The sequence below is a fragment of the Lutzomyia longipalpis genome, chromosome 1, assembly GCF_024334085.1.
Source record: "Lutzomyia longipalpis isolate SR_M1_2022 chromosome 1, ASM2433408v1".
NCBI classification, from domain to species: Eukaryota; Metazoa; Arthropoda; class Insecta; order Diptera; family Psychodidae; genus Lutzomyia; species Lutzomyia longipalpis.
This window is the reverse complement of record NC_074707.1, coordinates 12,365,785-12,386,487: the sequence shown is the minus strand read 5'-3', so window position 1 is coordinate 12,386,487 and position 20,703 is coordinate 12,365,785. Positions and strand designations below refer to the sequence as shown.

Genomic DNA, 20,703 nt, shown 5'->3' with positions numbered 1-20,703 from the left:
CGCAAAATTCAGTCGGTACTACAATTTAGTACAAGGGGAAAAACGCGAGAAAATTGCGAAAAACTAAATGTGTGAGGGAGACAGATAGCGGTGAATTGCATCCATTTCATTTTCTCTTCAACAAAATGTACCAAAAAGGGCGCCAATTTCAAAAAGAAGTCAAAAATGCATGAATTTTATATGGGGGCGCTACGAAGGGGGGCTCTGGGGCGAAAATTAATGTCGTTGGTAAAAACTGCCTGATATAAGGAGCCTCTGTACCAAATTTCATCGCAATCGAACCAACGGTGTAGAAATGCATAGCTTATAATACAATTATTATTCTTTATTATATAGAAAATGTGTTGCATTTCATGGAGAGAGTAAAATTGTACAGTAGGTGCCACATATAATGGACCACTTACTGGCATCTTCTTTTACAATTAAAAATTTATCTTGAAACTTACGTTTATTATTCTTTGGGACGCTCAATTGACCGAATGCATTGAGGCCTGATGAAAGAATTTTTCCACATTCAGTCTTGATGAATGTATGCTGATTGCCACATGCAACGGAAATAATTTTAAACTGAGAATCCAAGTCAAGTTCTTCATTGTTGCATGGAAGCTCGATAATTTCAGGAAGGGAAAAGACAACTGGGGTAAATTCTGCAGATGGGAGAGAAGGATTCGATACAGCAATCCCCAATTGTCCATTAACATTCCACCCCCACGTGTACAGATCTCCAAAAGCTGATACAGCTGCATTATGCCAACCTCCAGCCGAAATATCAATGATCTTTATCCCAGCCAAGGCTTCAATTAATTCAGGCTCCGTACGGTTCTCCAGATCTCCATGACCCAATTGACCCCTTCTAAAAAGAGAAAATAAATTAATAAAATTTAATTTTGAAAATTGCAATTAAAAAGAAAACCTACAGTCCATTGCCCCAAGAAAAGACATCTCCATTCTTCGTAAGAAGAACTGCATGTTCATGGCCACAGGATATTTTTTGAACTTTAATGTGCTTATCGAATTTATAAATCTTAGATGGAATATCGTAGATTACATTCTGATTAGTTACAGCGATATTTTTCGTCTCTCCACAGGCAATGTGGGTGATTAGATGCTCACCAGTTTTCAAATCTCCCTCAGTCGCAATAAAATTTAGCAGCAACATGTGGTTCCTTTCCACGGAGTACCGAAAAAGCTCACCATTTGCCAATAAAATCAAGCAATGCTTGGAATTGCAAGAAATGTCGCGTATATCGTGCAAAAATTTATGAGATTTCGTCATTTCTTTGCCCTCGAGGAATCCTTTGAAAATCACCCTACATCCTACCGCTACAACACTATATGCCAATGTTGCGTCCACTTTGATGGACTTTCCTTCGAAATTCTCACATTGTGGCTCAATATTGATTTCTAAAACGGATAGAAGCAATTAATTATGGAGCACGTCATTAATTCCATAGAAAGAATCTCACCGGCAAAATCGAATGATGGCAATCTAGTGTCGTCACGGAACTGCTTAAATCCGTTTTGACCAACATAGAGTACGTTTGAAAGCCTCCCCATTGGTTCCCCTTAGTCGCAGTGTTGTTCAGTTGCTCGTAGAGAGACAAGGTAACAGGTACTGTGTTTGTGTGATAACAACGTGAAAAACTTTTAATAAGTTTGAAAAGGGTGCAATTTTTCTTTATACTGGTGCTCTTGGTTTTTATAAAATTACTAATTCCATAAAGCTTTCACAAGATGGTAAGAAAAAGAGTTTTACTTTAGTCATAATTGAAAGTTTTACTGCAAAAAAATGCTTCATATAAAGTTCCATTCAATATTATTCTCACAAAGTTTATTTTTTCTCTCCATGGTAACGATAGCAACACCCAATTTTCTAATGCTTTCACACAAAGCATAATACTCCTACATGCGGGGCAATTTAATCACTCAAAAAGCCAGCATATTGCAAAAAGCAATAAATAATGTTTTTTTTTATTTAAAGGGACTTTTATCGTTGCTGAGAAAACTGAGATCTTCCCCTGATAAGGAACTTCGAATCCTGCTCCTGGGTCTGGATAATGCCGGGAAAACTACCCTTCTCAAACGCTTGGCGAATGAGCAAATCAATCACATTACCCCAACAGCGGGATTCAACATAAAAACCGTGGCGGCAGATGGTTACAAATTAAATGTTTGGGATATTGGAGGGCAGAGCAAAATAAGACCTTACTGGAAGAATTATTTCGAGAATACAGACGTTTTGGTAAGTCTCTTAATATTTTCACGATTGAGCAGATTAACATTTAATCAAATTAGAATTTTCCCAATTTTCCTATGATCAATCTGCGATGATATGATCAAAGTTGGATATTTTTGTATGTAAATTAACATTTTTCTGCGCAAATAAAGTCCCCCAAAACGGCTGGACCGATTATGCCGAAAAAAGCAACAGATTTTTTTTATTTTCATTTTTCTTTGACATAATTTTCTGAATTCTTTTCTAAAAGACGAAGGAAAACTTTCCGGGCGAATCTTAGAGGCTTTTTGGCAAAAAATGATCAATGATTTTCTAACGGAAATTTTAAAAAATAAGTCCTCTCTTTCAAACCTTAGAGATATACTTCCAGTGCTTTTCAAAGGTTTACAAACGTAGACTTAATAATTCATTATCAATTGTGTTGTGTTGTGACTTTGAAAGGTTTAAACTGCCGCCATTGATTTTTTTAATTAAAAAATAAATTTTCGCGACTTTTCTTCCATTTTCTTGCGCCAACCGACGCAGCATCTCTTCCTACGCCTAAAAACCCCAATTTTAAGCGAAAAAATCGCCATGAAACGAGAGAAAATTGCAAAAAACCGACAGTATGAGCGAGACAAATAACGGGGCAAACGATTATGTATCCTTGTCGTCATCAATAAGTCATTAATACTCAGCAACTGGTGCAAAATTCCCATGCAAATAATTCTCATATTACTTACCTTATTTGCACGAAATACTCCACAAATAGTAAAATTAATCACAAAATTGTAGTTTCAATTCACAAATTCTAAAATTAATTCGTATTTCATTCACAAATTATAATTTTTGCTGATGATGATGCTGTCAGTGCGTTGAATATGTTTTCTATGTTTCCCATCATTCCAGTAATCTTAATTTTGAATTTTATAGCATCGCAACGAATTTTTTCTTCCAGATTTACGTTGTAGACTGCACAGATCGGAAGAGATTGAAGGAAACCGGAGAAGAATTGACTGAATTACTGGCTGATGAGAAACTCAAGGGAGTCCCTTTGTTGGTTTTTGCCAACAAGCAAGATGTTTCGAGTTGCCTGAAGACAGCCGAAATTGCTGAATCAATGGGGCTTGTTAGCCTAAAAGGACGCTCATGGCAAATACAGGGTTGTTCTGGGCTTCAGGGTACGGGGATTCAGGAGGGAATGGATTGGATTTGTCAGACCATTAAGAATAAATAGTCTATCGCGTATACACTGTCATTTATTGCTTAATTTTATTTTGCATCTTTGCCCTATCTATATTAATTAGAAGAGAAGAACATTTCTGTCGCAAACTGTATGGTCAAAAAAATAATTTGACAGCAATATTATTTAATAATAAAAATCAAATATTAAATACCGTGTTATGTATACATAGTTAGATGTACAAAATATCAGTTTAGGGGGCTTATCACAAACCTATCATACTCTGATAGAGAAAACTTAATAACAAAATACAATTCTATTGCAATATTATTCATGTAAAGGTCAATAAAGGTCATTCTTTTTATCCACAACAACAACAAAAAACCCGAAACGGATTAATTTTCTTTCTTGCATCAAGGGGAAGGTCTCTCGTCTTGAGAATCGACATAAATGCTCCACGTATAGTATTTTAATAAAAGTCTATTCAATCGGTGCGTGTCACTCATTACAGTTCATTATGAACATACTCCGTGGTTACTCGAGCCTCACCTTCATGGAAGCCCACACAATCCACCGGGAAGCGTACCTGCAACATTAGCGATGAGTCAGTAATTGCTAGGGCACGAGAGAAATTGCTGTGCGATAAGGTGCAAGTGCACAACACACATACCTGACAATTTCCTGGATCTGATATTATGCTAAAGAGTGTCCAGAAGGGTGTCTTTGTCTCACCACTGAGCACCCACGATGCTGCCATACTTCCGAATTTCGTGATACCCGCTTTGAAGCCAGCTAGACCGAGATTTTCGTTGGGATCATGTGAATTTATGTCGCACATTACAAATTTATCACATTGTGGAACAATCAACACATATCGATATGCACGATACACCTTAAGTACAGGTTCAATAATCTAGAAAAGCCAAGGAAAAAGAGAGGAAAAAAAGAAGGTGTTAATTGTCTCATCCAGATATCCACAGAGACGTGGATTTCTTAGCATTCAGCGCCAGAACGAACACCTCACCTCGAGATTAACGGTGTCTGTGAGCTTGTCACTAATTTCTGTGGCGTTGAATTTCTGGAGAAGGCCTCGCGCTTGACCCAATTTCAGTAGTTCTTTTACATAATTCATCGCTGGCTTCACGTATGTCTTTGACGATATTTTCACACTTAGGTGCTTCTTGGCAACTGCATCAATGAGCTGAGCAAGTGTTTCACTTGCCCTCGAGGGATCTATCAGTGGGAGGTTCTGGCTTTTCAGGAAACCATTTGCCATCAATTGAGCCGTTGTGAAATATCTGGAGGGAAAAAATCATTTTAAAATATTTTTACTTAAAAAAATTTGTCGATTTTTAAGGAAAATTAAATCTAAAATGATCTTTGGTAAGCGATTTTTTCATCTTTTAATTTAATCTACATAAACATTGAGAGATCTTAGGTTTTATGCTTGAAATATGCGTCTTCAGTCACACAAAAATATTATTAAAAAAGCTAATCATGATCTTCTGACCTTTCTTTGTCAGATAATTTGGATTAAACAATGTTTTTTTTATCAAGATAAAGAAAAACATTTCATTAAACTTTCTTTAAAAAAATTTAAAAAAAAATACAAGACTAAAATGTAGGGTAATTAGGGTAATTAAACTTATAAAGTGAAATAAGTGGAGTAAATTCTTTATCTTATGTGATATCTGAATAACTTTGCTTCAATTAAACTCTCACTTTCAGAGTGACTTTAATTTTTCCTTTAAATAAAGTTTATGTAAGTTTTAATAAAAAGGCAAGATCTATGACTTATTTCGCATTAAACCCAGAATTATTTTCTTACGACGACGTCGTTAATTGCATCATCAAGTATGAACTTTGATCGATAGAAATCAATGCGATGTGCAACGGAATTTACATTAATAGGGAATAGTGTCACCTCAAAGTCTCTATTTTAATCCAGATTAATTGGATCGTTTTATGTTGAGCATCGCGCAGAAGATGAGAATTTTCTCTCCAACTCTTCTTTCTTTCTTTCTTTCTTTTTTTTGAGTGTGGTAAACAGCTTATTATTTTAAAAAAAATGACCAATAAAATTAAAAGCTCTCCACGAGTTTAATAAATATATGTATTATGTACGTACAGATAAGATGGTTACAGTCGAGAGGAAAGCATCAATAGCTCCACTTTGCCGTGCAATCATTCCAGAGCAGAGCATTGCAATATGAAAAGCGGAACGTCTTGAAATGCAATTCAAGAGAAAATCGTGAAGAGTGAAATTTTCGCCAAAGTTACACTCTCTTGAAAGAATTTTCTTGCTTTTACCTTCCCAATGACCCATTTCTCCATTCACAATTTTATATAAATGTTTTTCAAGATGATGCTCTTCGATGGGAATACATAAAGTGGATGGCAAAACAAATACCAATAAAAACAACAGTTATCCAAACGGATAAATTAATAGCGAGATTTTGCATAAATATATATAAATACTACCTATGTATTACGGTAGTTTAGCCAGGCAATTTACAAAATTTGGCTGATTAAGTTATATTTCTTTTGCGAATGTTTATCGACCTAATTTTGCATATCATTGCGGAAATGCGAAAATGAGAAAATGCTTAAAATTGGAAAATATAGCTGCTTAAGGGAATTTTTCATTCTTACCTCTGATAAACTTCCGGATCGGCAATGTAATTGGCCCAATCAGCAAGGTAAACGGTAGCTGTTTTAATCCATCTTCGGCGGAAAGATTGATTTTCCAATGATTTGAAAAGTTTGTTGTAATCCAATTTTCCATCACGTCCCGTAAATCCCTAAAAAGGAATTTTATTTTAGATGAAAATCGTTTAAATGGAAGTAGAGCAAATGAGAAAAACCTTGAAAACTGCACTGATCCCAGATTTTGTCCAAATAATTTCTGCGAGTTCCGATTGAGAGAAATGATCCCACATAACGTGAATATTTTCCAGGAATGGCGGCAGAAGAGCATGATCCTTGTGCCTCTCCTGAGTTTTTTGACCTTCAGGTCCTGAGAAGGAACTAATGGTTTGCAAAACCATTGGCAGAAGGCTTATGAGTCCATCACCAGGTGAATCACTTCGAGGTTGCTGTTGCTGTGCTTGATTGCCCAGAAATGCTGATGCAATATTGAGCATTGTATCCCATCCAGATGATTCCTGTTGATCACCAGTCTGTCTCTTCTGCCTCCCACTATCACCACCACCTGTGGCTGAGAACATATCAATAATGTTCGTGATGATGGCGGGATCAAATCCTCCTGCAGCATTTTGGCGCGAATTTCCCGAATTTGCCAAGAGCGATCCAATTCCCGCCAGAATAGCTCCTGCCCCACTATCTCCGGTTTTTCCCGTGGTGCTATCAGTCTGCATGAGATTCCCAATAACTGATGCTATTCCCCCAATCCCACCACTTCCTCCGCCCTGATTTGCCAGAGCTTCCGTGAGAAAGGCCGATGCCATGTCCAAGAATGGATTTGAATCATCACCATTGGCTGGTCGTTGCGTGGAATGGGCATCAATGACTAAGAAGCTACACGTGAGAATTCCCACAAAACACCACACACGGTACATTCCCATTTTGTCTTTGCCACTTTAAATTTTGCACAAGAAAAAAAAGTTTTTGGATGCTTTTCAAGAAGGTGGAAATCACTGGGGCATTTGGTCTGACCGAGAGGTGCTACTTGTTGAGCCGAACTGAGGCACCACAAATAAGTGGCAAGAGGAAGAACCCCAAGAGTTGCACATAAGAAGCATAACTGTATATTCCGGTTGGTGCGATGTATTCACGAAGTTACTTTTTCTTGGGAGCACCTACTTCTCGGCTGTTCTTCCTCAATGATTTTTGATTGCCGCGCGGTGGAGAAGCAACATTCGCGCACATACTTCGCGAAAGAGTGCCCAAATATGTAATCCAAACTACATATAAATATGCGTATGATGACCTTTTGCAAAAAGTCCACAAAAGAAAGAACGATCTGAGAACATTCGAAGAATCAATAAATTCCACCAGACCCCGATTTTTATCTTTCAAAATGTTCCCAATTCACATTTTGTAGCCAAGAAACGGTTCCCCGAATATATACCTACATGAAGAAAAGTCTCAAAAAATTCGTCTTTCTCTCCCAAGTCCAGTTTCTTTCTCACTACGAGACATAATTCTTCTTTCTTTCTTTTTTTTGAGTTCTTGACCTACTTAAGAATTCTTGTTGGGGAGTGCTGACCGTGCTGGTTGAATACGATGGGATTGAAGAAGAGACCTCAGCCTTACCTGATGGATACTTTACTTACCTGTGTGTGTTGGTGCCAGTGGTCTTGAGTTCTTTCAGCCTTGACATTGTTTCGATAAATTCAATGACCCAGAGGTTCGTGAAATAAACGAGTTTTCTTTTATTCATTTTACCATCAATGCACGATACCGCACATAAAACAATATTTTATACATAGGAAATAACTCTTAGACATGCATTCTCAGACAAATAGTTCGAAAAAAAAACTAATTCTTCCAACACAGGTAATGAAGATGATAGAAATTTAATGTTTTTAAAAGTAAATTTTTGCAGCAACAAGCAAAGCCACGGGTTGCATTCCATTCATCAATATATGTATGAAGAGAAACAAAGAAATTATCACATAATCAGATAACTGAACGAACATAACTTGTGTGTGATTTTGCTAACATAAAAAGAACTCATTGCATTGGTGAGAATACCATTGCAATTAGTTTTACCTCAGAGTTACATTTGTACTGGATTTAACAACAATACAGATTTATCGTTTTAAAAGTTTTATCTTTCACTCAAGTTATGTATGAGCAATATGTATGTTATGTGTCTATATCTTACATACATATGTATATTATGTATTATTATTAATGTTTTTAGCTCTTTCTATGCTAAACAGGCTAAACATCTGAATTCTTAAAATTTTTAACTCACTCAAGCCAAGAAAATCTATTTAATAAAATTGTGTAAGAATAAGAAAATAAAGATGACAAAATAGGGGAGACCGGGGAGACTAAAGCGAAATGTATAGCTCATTTCTATAGAAAATTTACCGCTCTATAATTCTTTCTCAGATCATTTTGTTCTATCTAGCTAGGAAATATGATATTTTTGGCTTTTTCCAAACCCTTAAGTGACTTTATTAGCCCCGGTCTTCCCTAAGGCTTAATAAATCAATATTTCTTGTTCGCATTCTTCGTATTGAGAGTTCTAACTATAAAAGATTTAATATAGGAAAATGTCGGAAAATGATTTTAAAAAGAAAATTATTCTAATTTTTCCTTTACAACTTAAAACAAGAAAAATAATTTTCTTGAAAATAGAATCATTGAGCATTTAAATTAAAATAACTAAAAATATCGTTATTCAACTATAATTAAAAATTTAATTGGTAACCACAATCACTCAACTCATTTAACTTTTACGTCTACTATCTAGACGATCTAGAGAGAGACATTAAATAATTTAATTTTCCACGAAAACACGTTTTTCATTATTTCTTTTTTTCACACAAAGGATCTTTATCTTCTTTTTTTTTCGTACTCTATCGTCTCAGAAAAAAAGCTTTTTCGCACAATAAGTTTCAGTCGCTTAAGAGTTCTTATGACGGAACAATATAGTTTTTTGTTGAAACCACTCTAAATTCGTTTAAAAATAAAATGATAAAGAAGGTTTTCCTTTTTCTTTCTCTGCTATCGTGCATTTTTGCTCTACAAAATCGCTATGGAGCATCAAAGAGTCAACTTGAGGCGCTGGAGAAGTGGAAGGAAGATGTAAATTTCGAATATATACGAAATTTAATGGATCCCAACGCTGAGGAAATTGAACCTGATTATGAAAAACCTGGAATTGTGGAGAGGCAGATGGAGAAATATGTAAGCAAGTTTGGAGATCCATTTGCAGATTATTATGATTTTGAAGAATAATAAACTCTTTTAAAAATAAAATAAAACTTTTTTTTTATTTTGTGACTAGAGGTTTAAACAATTTCTCTAAAAATATTAATATGAGTATTTTGGTAGTTTGTTCACATCATTATAAAGAACACCAGCGACAAATCCACAAATTCCAGCAACTTTCTCTCACTGTATAAACTTGCGGTGATTGCGTAAAGTGCAAAACACCGCCACCACCAGCTTTTCCACTTCTTGCAGTTTGCAATCAGCAAATGATCCAATGCACTTGGAAACTTCAAGCAACATCAGTCTTCTTCTTGCATTCCTCCTTGGTGGATGAAAAAGTGGATTTAACTTGCAAAAATCTTTCTCTAACTTTCCTCGTAAATAAAATTGCGCGCAAAAAGCTTCAAAATGCGACTTCAGTACAATTCCCTGAGTGATGATCCCAATTTCAATTTGGATAAACTCTTTCAGCGACAAAATTGCTTTATTGAAGTTAATCCGGGGAAAGTGATTTTGCCAAAGAAGTACAATGAGATTGGTGAATCTATTTTGGATCTTCAAGTGCGCAAAGATGATATCTTTCTCATTTCCTACCCGAGAACAGGTTGTGAATTTTATTTTCTTTTTTTTATTAAAAATATTTTTTCGTTGAGTTTTAATTTGTTGTTGATGTTTGAGGAAAGTGGAAAAGTGTTTATTTTGCGTTAAATGCTTCTTGTTAAAAGATGAGCTTTCTGTTCAAAGAGCTTTAAAATAATACAACATAAAAAAAAACATATCAAACACCAGGCGCCTCCACTTTGCTTCAAAATTGAATTAATAGAGACACTTAATTCATTTTGATATCTTTAAGCTAAATAAGAGACTAAACTCAATTTAATTCATCATAGGCTCAACATGGGCTCAAGAAATGGTTTGGCTACTTGGCAACAATATGGATTATGCTGGTGCAGCTCGAATGCAAGCCTTGAGAGCTCCTCTTCTCGAGTTGTCTGCAATCTTTTCTGAGGATCACACAGAATGGCTCAAGTAAGTTTCTTAACGTAATTATTATTCAAGAAAAGGACGTACAATTGTCTAAGAATGTTTCTAATATTGGAACACTTAGATTTTTAATCATTATCTCATGAAAGGGATCATTCTCTTCTGGAAAAAATAGGAAATTCCTGATTATCTGATCGAAATATTTGATTGTTAACGTCTTAAATCTTTTAAGTCATTTCTTATAAACCTTATAATGACTAATATGTTTTTTTCATCCTCTTTTTTATTTGATTAATTTTTTAAAGTTATTTTCCATTATGTCTTGCTTTAGGTATATCCTATCACAATTATTGCAGGAATATCTTATCTTAATAATTCCTGAACATTGTACGATCACTATATAGAAAACATTCTCAAAGACTCATTGTGTCAGTAAAAGGATTAAATATCCTATTTGCGCTCAAAGTAAATCTATTGTAGTTTTATTGATTCTTAAAGGGTTAAAACATTATCTAAAAATCTTCCAAATTATTTAAATTTTTATAGACTTCCTCCATTACATGTAGCATAATCTTTATTTTGGCGTAGGTCGTATATAGTGGTCATTTGCCTTTAGCACAAGAATTGCAAAATGACTCCCCATAAAAAACTAGTCTTGCATTTCTTTTCATTTTTACTTGGAACATAATTATAGAAAGTGATCTTTACTAATGATAATTTCGTAATACGAGATGTCTCAATGCAATGTACACCGCATACATTTCTTTTTACATAAAAACGATCAGCATGTAATCACGCCACTTTTCATAATTGCACCTTTTATCAATGCATCTGGGATGGATGGCATTCCATTTGAATAACTGAGCCATGCATTTCTTTCATTTTTTTTTTACCCAAATAGCAAATCCATTGGGAATTCGGTGAGTTGCGTTGATAGCCTGCCCAGTCCGCGTTTCATAAAGACTCACCTCCCATGGCAGTTGTTGCCCAATCAGTTGGATACTGTGAAACCCAAGGTAAATTCCTATCTTATTTCTATGCATGCGAATGATGAAGGATAAATTAATTAATTTTAAAAATTTCTTTGAACTTTCTTCTTGCAGATTATCTACATTGCCAGGAACCCAAAGGATCTCTGTGTGTCTTACTACTACTACTGCACCCTCATTCATGGTCTCAATGGGACCTTTGATGAATTCTGTGAGTGTTTTCTGGCCAACAGGACACCCATTGGTTCAGTTTGGGAGCACGTGATGGAATTTTGGAAGCGACGCAATGAGCCAAACATTCTCTTCCTCAAGTATGAGGACATGAAGCTCGACTTGCCAGGAACGATATGGAAGTGTGCCGAATTCATGGGAGTTGCTCACAAGATGACCCAGGAGAATGTGAGCCAAATGGCGGGACATTTAATCTTCGAGAAGATGCAGAATAATCCAGCCGTTAATCTGGATCCCATTCTCAATGCCGATCAACCTGCTGATAAAAATGAGAATCGGAAGATCAAGTTTATCAGAAATGGGTGAGAACTTCTACAATTTGTTCGTTAATGAATTAATTTGATAAAATTGTAAATTTTTGCAGAAAAATTGGCGATTGGAGGAACTATATGGATTCGTACATGTCAGAGAAATTCGATAAATGGATTGAGGAGCATACTCGTGGGACCGGGCTTGATTTTATTTATGAATAACAGAAATATTTTAAATATTCTGTTCAAATTAACTTTGCACCGAGGCTAGTACTACAAGTTTGTGACGTAGGAGAAATGATGTAGCCAATGAGACTCGAATTTATCAGCCAATCAGGAAATTTTTTTTCTTTCAAATAACCGATTCTTTGAGTAAATTGAGTAAAATCTATTCGAAGGTGAGGCCTCAGTGCAAGGTTATTTTGAATAGAGTATAGGATGATTTTGTACTTTTTTTTAATAACAAGTAATAAAGGGAAGGTTTTAGTACAAAGTTAATTATCTTTTATTTTTATTTAAATAAATTTTAATAACTATCTGATATTTTTAAAAAGATTTTAATGAGTTTTTAACACACAAACAAAATACGTAATGCCCTTTTTGTTATAAAAATTTTAGAAAATAGATTTTAATGATTTTAACGGAAATTTTTAAAAGTATAAAGCTGCTATAACAACGAATTCCCATGCCATTAAAATATAGAAAGCGATGCGGAAAACATCGTTTTGTGATTGACAACTCAGCAAAAAGTAAACAAATAACATTTATTACCAATAATTTTCTTTTTTTATCCTTAAAAATTGGTGAAAAGGTAATTTTTTGTACTTTAATTCTTTCTGTAGTGCTTTTAGAGATTTATCCACTAAATAGAATGATTAAAATGCAATTTTTTTATCACATAAATAACAAAAATTAATTTTCTTTGAAAGGTTTTTGGGCTGTGCTCTTTTATTTGAATCTCTCTCTGGGATTTTTGTAGATTTTGTGTAATATTGTAATATTGGGTACTTTGGATAACAAAAAGCATGTCCTTGTATGACGGTCACGATGATTCTCAGCACCATTTGAATCACATTCTGCAGCAGCCACACGACTCATCCGGAAACGCTCAAATGGCGTCTCCGTCGCAAAATAGCCCCATGGGAGTCGCCTCAACGGCCGGGGCTACCACAACACAGTCCTCCGTGAAGACAAGCTCCAGTTCTGACAACACCACGGGGCAGGTGAGGCAGTTGTTTGCTTGGTTTTGACCACAAAACATCCCACTCAACACGTCATTATGTGTTTCACTTTCAGATCCTCACGAAACCCCGTCTGCAGGAGCTTGTACGGGAAATCGATCCCACCGAACAACTAGATGAGGAAGTGGAAGAACTCCTTCTGCAAATTGCGGATGATTTTGTGGAGAATACAGTGACTGCTGCCTGTCTTCTGGCTAAGCATAGAAAGGTCTCAAAAGTCGAAGTCAAGGACGTCCAATTACATTTGGGTAAGTTCAACAATAATTTCCTCATTAATCTATTTAGATTCTTAATTTTTATTTTTGAATTTTAATTGCAGAACGCAACTGGAATATGTGGATCCCTGGCTTTGGGACGGATGAATTGAGACCTTACAAGAGAGCCACCGTCACGGAGGCACACAAGCAGCGATTAGCTCTCATCAAGAAGGCAATCAAGAAGTACTGAGAATCGCAAACTTACCGCAATGGGGATCATCATACTGAATAAATCATTTTAAAAATTGTAAGAAATTCTTTTGAAATATTTCTTTTGAGTTTTTGTTGAATTTTTTTAAAGAAAATTATCATTTATGCATAGAGATAGAGGAAGAATTAAAATGTGAACAATCTTCATTTTCCTGCCGTGATTGCCAATCTCAACAGAAGATCGCGCGGGATCGCGTGACTAAACAAATAAAATTAATTGAATTGAAATGCAAAAACGATCTTACCTTGAATTTAATTTTGTTCAAATAAAATCCTAAATTGGATCTTAAAAGAAAACATTTGACAACTAAAAAAGAATTATTTTTCAACGCAATGAAATCACCTTGACTGCGAAATTTCTCAAATAAAATACATTTTTCTATGGTTAATTCACACAAGATTTATTTTGATATCAATATGAATACAGATAAGATTAGATTGCCTGTAAAATTCATTTATGCTGAATTATCCTTATTTGCTAAATTCATTATAATCTTCCTCATCAATATTCGTGGAAACATTGTCAATTTTTTTAAAGATTAAATGAAGCGATAAGTACTCTACTCTTCCTTCTTTGTTGTTTCCGACTTGGATGATTCCTTCGACTCGCGATCCTTCTCCCTTGGCTCACGGGAACGTCTAAAAAATAAAAAATAATAAAATTTCAGCATAAAGAAACTTTTTCATTGATATTGTAACACTTACGAGTCACTCCTGTGCGATTTTTCCGCCTTTGCAAAGACAGGGGACACCCTGTCGTTGATCGTCGAAAGGATCGAGTAGTACTCATTGCACCTCTTCTGCGTGGTTCCAAGAGTCTGCTCTGTATCATTCAATTTGCGACTAACACTACGCAGATCGGATGAGAGGTCCTTTATCTTTGTGTTTGCCTTGGAATTGGCAGACTGTAGGTCAGAAATTTGCTTCCTCAAGTCAATCAGCTGCTTCTCAGACTCCTCTAGAGACTTATCTGTGCGCTGCATCTGTCCCACCAGCTTCTCCACATCAACAATCCCTCCATTCTTCATCATAACGTATGCTGTGGTGTAAAAAATTGATTAGAAAAATGTTCTTGTCTTTTTTTAAATTCAATTGACTTACTCGAAGCTTCTGCAGCTTGTGCAACCTCTGCTGACGCCTCCCCATCCTCAGATGTTTCCATTTTAATCTTCTTCATTGGAGGTTCATCGCTTGTCTCGATAGATTTCAGCATTTCCTTGAAGACAGGCAAGTAAATCTTGTTGCCCTTGAGAACATCCTCGGAGAGAGAATCCTCCAAATTCTCCGGAGTCTCCTTCATTGAATCATCTGCTGCACTCTCCTCCTTCTCTTCCTTCACTAAATCTGTGAGTTTCCTGCAAAAAAAAAAGATGAAGAACGTTTAAAGAATCCCACCTGAAAAATCTCAAAGAAACTTCTTACCTATAGTGAAGAGCATCGCGGGACATACTCTTAGCCACAAGTTTGCGGATTTGGGAACGTGAGAGATCCAATCCGAGTGTGTAAAAGAGATCCTCGACGTCCTTCTCAAAAATATACCCACAGTGACTCTGATCGAAGTAGACAAAGGACAGCAGGAGATCCGGATGAGCTGTATAGTACTTCTGACGATCCTTTTCACGCTTCCTCTTCTCCCCGGATCTAATGGACATGGAATCATCATCTGATTCATCATAGATTCGTGATCGTTCAGATTTTTCACGATCACTTCTCTCACGAGACTTCCTGCTTCGCACTGACTCCTCATCGTCTTTGTGCTTCACCTCTTCCTTGGCTTTCTCATCCGTACCCTTCTTCGGGGAATCCTTCACACTCTCCTTCCCAGGACTGTCCTCAATTGTAACAACCTCACACTTCTTCTCATCCTTCTTCACATCGGCCTCCTTCACTTTCTCCGGAATTAGATTGAGGGCTTTGTAGATGTTGAAACCAAAGTCACGCATAAGCATTTCATTGAATAATTCCGCAAAGAGAGACACCTCAAATGTGTGCTCCTTCGTATCCTCTGGGCGATAGTCCAGGAGGACCGAGAGAGACATCATTGTGCAATCAAATTTGCCATTCTTTGCCAATTTGTTCGGATGAACGATGATCTGTGGATTATCCGGAAGGGTATACTTCTTCTCCAAAGCCTGCCTTTCACGCTCATCGAGAGGCTTCTTCTCGGGCTTCTTGGGCTTTTCCACCTTCTCTGTGGTTCCTTTTGTTGTTGTATCCACCTCATCGATGATCACTAAATCAGATAAATCATTCTCATCCAACACAGAGTCGGTATTCTCCGTATCTGGTGCCTTTGATTCTGTCTTCTTGGATTCTTCCTTATCCTTCTTGGGCTCTTCAGCTTTCTTCGGTTCTTCATCCTTCTTTTTGGATTCTTCTGCCTTTGCTGAATCCTTCTCTTCTACTTTCGCAGGCTCCCCTTCAGTTTCCTTCGCCTTCTCTTCGACTTCTTTCTCATCTGCAGGCTTCTCTGTTTCCTTCACCTCAGCCTCTCCGGAAGCTTCAACTGTTTCCTTACTTTCATCCACCTCCATGGCTTCATCAACCTTTTTAGCTGCCTCTTCTTCCTCTTTCGTTTGTTCTTCAACCTTTTTGATCTCTTCTGCTTCCTTGGCTGGTTCTTCTGCCATAACTTCATCACCATCTACCTTTGTTCCTTCATGCTCTTCCACAATTTTCTCATCATCATCATCCCCCTTAGATTCATCCACAATCATCAGTTCGGATTCATCAACCTCTGTTATGTCATTTGCTTCATTATTTTCCTTTAATTCTTCTTGCTTTTCATGCTGTTCTGCTGATTCTTCTGCTGCCTTTGCTTCTGAAGATTCCTTCACTTCTTCCTTTGACTCAGTGGCGACTTCTTCAGTTGTCTTGGTGTCCTCTTCTGCCTTCACTTCCTTCTCATCTTCCTTGGACTCTGTAGCTTCCATTGCATCATCTTCTTTAGCTTTTTCTGCTTCCTCAGTTGGCTTTTCTTCAGCTTCTTTCTCAGCCTTCTCTTGAGCTTCCTTCTCAGCTTTCTCTTGAGCTTCTTTCTCAGCTTTCTCTTGAGCTTCCTTATCAGCTTTCTCTTGAGCTTCCTTTGCAGCCTTTTCTTCAGCTTCTTGTGCTGCTAGCTCTTCAGCCCTCTCTTCAGCTTCGATTTCAATCCTTATAGCCTTCGTTAAACGTGTCACAAGGTGAGCTTTAAGACCTACAAATTATATCACAAAAAATTCATATAAAAAAATGCAAATCAACTCTCAATTTTAAACAGAAAGTTTGTAAAATCTGAACCAACATTTCGGTTCAGAATTTCTCTAAATTCTTAATTTTTGGCCATTAAGAGACCATTTTTTTATTTAATTCCAAACGGCACAAGTTAATCGATCAGTTCAGAATTTCATGCAAAGTCTGCAAAGTTGATGGCCTAAATGAAGCTCTTCCGGTGATATTTTCAAGCAAATTGTTGTTTTGCGGATAAAATTTTGAATTGATCGAATAAATTCGGGAACTTTACTCAATCTTAACATACCTTCAGGGGAACTATCATCTAAAACCGTACCTTTGGCTGAAATATTCCTCGCCGACAGCTCATCACGTAATTCCTGAATCTTCATTGCCTTCGGTTCTAACTTTGACCAATGTGTTGGTTCATTTTCCGGAACTACATCATCAGCAGTTTCATCCTAAATTAAAAATAAGATCAACATTAATTCCATTAAACCACTTCAATTGCCGCTATGAAGAACGTGAGATAAAATACAATTATAAATATAAATTTTCCAATATAGAGTACGCGCCTAATTTTTCTTCTTCTTTTTTTTTACCAAAGATAAACAAAAAATAATACATTTATAAAGTAAAAAAAAATGGATAAAATGATGGAATTTAAAGAAATTATTATTCCCTATCATCTCACACGCATTCATACATCCCATTCATCATTGCAAGATATACATCGTGGTGCTGTTCTTTGTATATCTTTCGCATCAGGCATTCAATATTTAAATTTAAATCTCATAAAGACTTTGTTACTTAATTTTTTGATACGCTATTGGAGATTTTTTTCTTATCCTCGTAGGCAACAATGGTTGCGTGAATGATGGTGGTATAAAAATGATTTGTGACACGTAAACACGAATGCGGTAGAAAAAGTTATTAAGATAAAGAAAAAAATGGAGATGCTGTGCCTTTTCAATCGGTACTCCATCATCAGCTGCAACGGCTTCTCTATTCTCCTCGGATGCCTTCTCAACTGCCACCTCAGCAGCTGCTACCTCGGTTGCTGCTTTTTCGGCTTCTTTTGCTGCGTCAACTGCCTCAACTGCTGCTGCTGCTTCAGCTCCTTCTGCAACTGGTGTGTCCACCTTTTCGCTGGATTCAGCTGGGGCAGCATCAGAAGACTCCGCTTTAGGAACAACAACCCCTTGATCAACACCCGCCGTTGCCAATGATTCACCATCCCCTTCAGATGGTGACTCATCCTCCTGCAGCAGGATTCGATCCAAGGCTCGCCTATATTTCCCCTGAAGGGCATCCCATTCGGAACGCGTTGGAATACACGATCGGACATCTGGCAGAAAAATGACGACCGTTTCAATTCGTGGCGGAATAATGCGTCCTTTCTGCACAACCTCACCACGGCGATAGTATAGCTCCACAAAACGGTACCTGTGTATGACACATGGAGAATATTTGCGTGAAAAAAACGGGCAATCAGCGCATTTGCATCGTCATTCCATCAACGGCAAGCATTCACCATCCACTCACAGCCCCAATCGTTTATTTTCTTTCTTTTTTTTCTTTGCTTTTTTTATCTAATTTTCAGTGTGTCAAAGATTTTGTTATTAATACTTTTCTTTCTTTCTTTTGCTTTTTTATAAATTAATTATAACGGATAGGATAGCGCCTAAAATACCCCAAAAAATAAAGGAGACGAAAATTCAGCATACTATTGCACATTATTTTCTTTTATGAACATTAATTATTTTATTTAGAACGTCATCTACGATGCATTTTGATTAGATGGGTGATAAATGCTTCTGTAATAGGCGTCACTCATCTATCTCCAACAGCACTTACCATTTCTTTTTTTTTTACCACTAATCACTTTAATAAAAAAAAATTAAACAAATTAAATGAGAAGTCAGAAGCAAAAAATCAGCGAGATCGGCACTTCGGAATGCGGCTAAGTGCAAAAGCTAAATTGGAAATCAGTGTTGAGGGGGAGGAAAGACAAAGAGACAGGGAAAATGTACGAAATAAGAAAAAAAAATCTCCTTACCATTGAGTACAATTTGACAAATCAATCCCCGTGAGGGTTTTGCAACTACGAATGGCAGTACGAATGAGGACGGAAACATCCGTTTGGGGATTCTCTCCGTCCATCGATGGACTCCATGGGCCTCCAATGGCCATTGCCTCGTTCTTCCCACGTACACCAACGAGGAAATTTATGAGCCTCGATGGGTGCACAACATCACGCTCATCATCCTTCTCCTTCTCCTCAGCTGTTGTGATGCATTTGCTGTACATCTCCTCAATTGGTGGACTCCCCATCAGCATAACCTGAAAAATATCATTGAGGGTCATAAAAGATGTTCTTTTCTCTTTAACTTTTCAGGTAGTTAGTTGTCTTACCTTTGCAGAAAAGAGGTAATCAGCATCATCAGGTTCTGATGGCACCTCACCACACACAACGGGTTCCACATCTTTGCGCATAATGTGAAAAGAGCACGGCTTGTGGATGGAAAAGGGAACATTGGGCGGGAAGGCATCGGGCCATTTGATGTTGGTGAAGAAAAAGTCTGATGGCACGTAGAGATTCCCGTACCGTTTGCGCAACATCAGCACATCGGCTTCCTTGACAGTGAGTGAAACCGTCGGCACCTGCACCATGTAGCGTGGAATGGCGCGTGAGCGTCTCTTCTTCGGCGGTGAAGATCTTCGTGGACTTCGCTCACGACGATCTGGGGTTGATCCCTTCCTCTCGCGATACTTCTCCTTCTCACGCTCTCGGCGACGTTTTCGTTCCTCCTCATCGGATCTATAGGGTGATTCATCGCGTCTCAAGCGAGGATCCCGTGAGCGGGAGCTCTTACTCTCGGAGATACGTGGAGGTGATGGGGTACGTCGACTCCTGTGACGACTATAGCTCGAACCATTCTCAGTGGGTGATGATGTTGAGTAGGAGGATGATTTATGGGGCACCGGAAGGCTTGATCTACTCTGAGAATGCGATGAGAGTGATGAACTTCCCGAGGATGAAACCACCTGGACGCGTGTTGCATTCCACTTGAAGGGCATCTTTGAGTTGTAGTTTACTTCCACGAGAACACGATCTCCCACCTTGGGGTAGCTCCCCTTGGCGCAGACGTTCTTGTTGAAGAAGACTTCTTTGTCAATGAAGCCCACATCACCCTGCATCTTTGTCACCACGCCAATCCCATTGAACACCCCATGGGATTTGGCTAAAGAAGACGCCGTTTGCCCCAGAGGCAGCTGAGCTGAGCTCGAGGAGTGCGACGATTGCCCACTCGACGGCTGCTGACTGAAAGCAATAGGATTGAGCCCCCTTGACGAGGGGTAGCTCACCGTTTGCGAATAAATCTGACTCGGCTGCAGCTGGCTGGCGTTCATTTGGGAAATCAACGAGATATTCTGCGACTGCTGCCCCTGTTGCTGAGCCATGGCGATGTTGGTATTGTAAACCGGCTGATTTTGGGCGTAGGTGACAAGAGTTTGATTTGCGAGCCCCAAATGCATTTGAGCTTGAGAATTTCTCTGCCATGGCGGCGGCGGTGGACAAGCTGGAGTTTTTCCGTCGTACGACATTTTTCACGCAAATTAACACACTCTATCACTCAATTCCTATCACTTTGTGCACACAAATATCGCCTTAATGAGAATTCGTAGTTTTTGCTCCAAGAAAACACCGGAAAACCGGGGAAAATTGACTAAAACTGTGAGGAAAAAATGTGGGGATATCGGCAAATGTCAAACTTATTTTTGCAATACTTTTCACTTACGGAAAATCCCTACAGTACACGATTCAGCCGATTCAGCTTGCATGAGGTTATGTACCGGTATGGAAATATTACCTTACTTACACCTTACTTGCATGCGAAAGTGTATACAAATATGCATGACATAATAATGAGTAATCGATGACAAAGTAAGTGATATTGTCCTACTGGGTAGGTGATGGAAGCCATTTCGCTTGGATTTGAAAAATCATAAAAATCGCG

General features: G+C 37.6%; 6 protein-coding genes across 11 annotated transcripts in view; 3 read left to right on the top strand and 3 right to left on the bottom strand.

Annotated features, from left to right (window-relative positions):
• Window positions 1-318: 318 nt before the first annotated feature.
• Window positions 319-3,076, bottom strand: LOC129789968 (RCC1 domain-containing protein 1). The gene is made up of 4 exons (XM_055827120.1): window positions 2,959-3,076; window positions 1,467-1,615; window positions 918-1,404; window positions 319-853 (listed from the first exon to the last, which is right to left on the bottom strand). The coding sequence occupies exons 2-4, from the start codon at window positions 1,555-1,557 to the stop codon at window positions 352-354; spliced, it is 1,080 nt and encodes a 359-aa protein (XP_055683095.1). The 5' UTR covers window positions 1,558-1,615; window positions 2,959-3,076; the 3' UTR covers window positions 319-351.
• Window positions 1,639-3,570, top strand: LOC129790402 (ADP-ribosylation factor-like protein 3). Its single transcript, XM_055827891.1, has 3 exons — window positions 1,639-1,737; window positions 1,982-2,242; window positions 3,174-3,570. Exons 1-3 carry the CDS (start codon window positions 1,735-1,737, stop codon window positions 3,450-3,452), a joined length of 543 nt encoding a protein of 180 aa, XP_055683866.1. The 5' UTR covers window positions 1,639-1,734; the 3' UTR covers window positions 3,453-3,570.
• On the bottom strand, window positions 3,455-7,307 carry LOC129789730 (uncharacterized). Its single transcript, XM_055826757.1, has 5 exons — window positions 6,263-7,307; window positions 6,051-6,199; window positions 4,423-4,696; window positions 4,069-4,311; window positions 3,455-3,984 (listed from the first exon to the last, which is right to left on the bottom strand). The coding sequence occupies exons 1-5, from the start codon at window positions 6,980-6,982 to the stop codon at window positions 3,904-3,906; spliced, it is 1,467 nt and encodes a 488-aa protein (XP_055682732.1). The 5' UTR covers window positions 6,983-7,307; the 3' UTR covers window positions 3,455-3,903.
• A 2,306-nt stretch (window positions 7,308-9,613) lies between these two features.
• The window catches only part of LOC129790073 (luciferin sulfotransferase-like), a 767,385-nt gene continuing 756,295 nt past the window's right edge, over window positions 9,614-20,703 (top strand). Inside the window, exons 1-5 of the mRNA XM_055827280.1 lie at window positions 9,614-9,912; window positions 10,199-10,337; window positions 11,194-11,308; window positions 11,396-11,814; window positions 11,877-12,256. Of these exons, the coding sequence (XP_055683255.1) occupies window positions 9,717-9,912; window positions 10,199-10,337; window positions 11,194-11,308; window positions 11,396-11,814; window positions 11,877-11,985 (978 nt within the window). The 5' untranslated portion in view covers window positions 9,614-9,716 and the 3' untranslated portion in view covers window positions 11,986-12,256. The remainder of the gene's footprint in view (window positions 9,913-10,198; window positions 10,338-11,193; window positions 11,309-11,395; window positions 11,815-11,876; window positions 12,257-20,703) is intronic.
• LOC129790436 (transcription initiation factor TFIID subunit 12) lies at window positions 12,468-14,034 on the top strand. Of its 5 annotated transcripts, none has more exons than XR_008750568.1 (5): window positions 12,484-12,574; window positions 12,743-12,986; window positions 13,060-13,252; window positions 13,324-13,508; window positions 13,584-14,034. XR_008750568.1 is itself a non-coding variant. In XM_055827939.1 (4 exons), exons 2-4 carry the CDS (start codon window positions 12,876-12,878, stop codon window positions 13,449-13,451), a joined length of 432 nt encoding a protein of 143 aa, XP_055683914.1. In that variant the 5' UTR covers window positions 12,468-12,574; window positions 12,846-12,875; the 3' UTR covers window positions 13,452-14,034. The 5 variants fall into 5 exon arrangements, 3 of the variants coding, with proteins under 3 accessions (XP_055683914.1, XP_055683904.1, XP_055683889.1); XR_008750567.1 differs by having other exon boundaries at window positions 12,492-12,574; window positions 12,693-12,986; XM_055827939.1 differs by having other exon boundaries at window positions 12,468-12,574; window positions 12,846-12,986; window positions 13,324-14,034.
• LOC129788301 (cell division cycle and apoptosis regulator protein 1-like) lies at window positions 13,846-20,604 on the bottom strand. 2 transcript variants are annotated; one of them, XM_055824281.1, is made up of 8 exons: window positions 19,097-20,604; window positions 18,741-19,024; window positions 17,647-18,127; window positions 17,019-17,142; window positions 14,894-16,667; window positions 14,573-14,826; window positions 14,177-14,510; window positions 13,846-14,110 (listed from the first exon to the last, which is right to left on the bottom strand). In XM_055824281.1, exons 1-8 carry the CDS (start codon window positions 20,288-20,290, stop codon window positions 14,032-14,034), a joined length of 4,524 nt encoding a protein of 1,507 aa, XP_055680256.1. In that variant the 5' UTR covers window positions 20,291-20,604; the 3' UTR covers window positions 13,846-14,031. The 2 variants fall into 2 exon arrangements, with proteins under 2 accessions (XP_055680256.1, XP_055680255.1); XM_055824280.1 differs by having other exon boundaries at window positions 16,989-17,142; window positions 19,097-20,479.

What these genes read in the sequence shown, in the direction of transcription:
- LOC129789968 (XM_055827120.1), bottom strand. Translation starts at nt 1,557, where the DNA reads ATGGGGAGGCTTTCAAACGTACTCTATGTTGGTCAAAACGGATTTAAG. An exon ending in GCCATCATTCGATTTTGCCG is followed by an intron (nt 1,405 to 1,466) that starts GTGAGATTCTTT and finishes TATCCGTTTTAG; the next exon opens with AAATCAATATTGAGCCACAA. An exon ending in TTTTCTTGGGGCAATGGACT is followed by an intron (nt 854 to 917) that starts GTAGGTTTTCTT and finishes TTCTCTTTTTAG; the next exon opens with AAGGGGTCAATTGGGTCATG.
- LOC129790402 (XM_055827891.1), top strand. An exon ending in TCGAGAATACAGACGTTTTG is followed by an intron (nt 2,243 to 3,173) that starts GTAAGTCTCTTA and finishes TTTTTCTTCCAG; the next exon opens with ATTTACGTTGTAGACTGCAC.
- LOC129789730 (XM_055826757.1), bottom strand. Translation starts at nt 6,982, where the DNA reads ATGGGAATGTACCGTGTGTGGTGTTTTGTGGGAATTCTCACGTGTAGC. An exon ending in GATCCGGAAGTTTATCAGAG is followed by an intron (nt 4,697 to 6,050) that starts GTAAGAATGAAA and finishes TTTTCCCTCCAG; the next exon opens with ATATTTCACAACGGCTCAAT. An exon ending in CAGACACCGTTAATCTCGAG is followed by an intron (nt 4,312 to 4,422) that starts GTGAGGTGTTCG and finishes TGGCTTTTCTAG; the next exon opens with ATTATTGAACCTGTACTTAA.
- LOC129790436 (XM_055827929.1), top strand. Translation starts at nt 12,789, where the DNA reads ATGTCCTTGTATGACGGTCACGATGATTCTCAGCACCATTTGAATCAC. An exon ending in CTGACAACACCACGGGGCAG is followed by an intron (nt 12,987 to 13,059) that starts GTGAGGCAGTTG and finishes TTTCACTTTCAG; the next exon opens with ATCCTCACGAAACCCCGTCT. An exon ending in GGACGTCCAATTACATTTGG is followed by an intron (nt 13,253 to 13,323) that starts GTAAGTTCAACA and finishes TTTTAATTGCAG; the next exon opens with AACGCAACTGGAATATGTGG.
- LOC129788301 (XM_055824280.1), bottom strand. Translation starts at nt 20,290, where the DNA reads ATGTCGTACGACGGAAAAACTCCAGCTTGTCCACCGCCGCCGCCATGG. An exon ending in ATTACCTCTTTTCTGCAAAG is followed by an intron (nt 19,025 to 19,096) that starts GTAAGACAACTA and finishes GATATTTTTCAG; the next exon opens with GTTATGCTGATGGGGAGTCC. An exon ending in ACAAGCTGCAGAAGCTTCGA is followed by an intron (nt 14,511 to 14,572) that starts GTAAGTCAATTG and finishes TTTACACCACAG; the next exon opens with CATACGTTATGATGAAGAAT.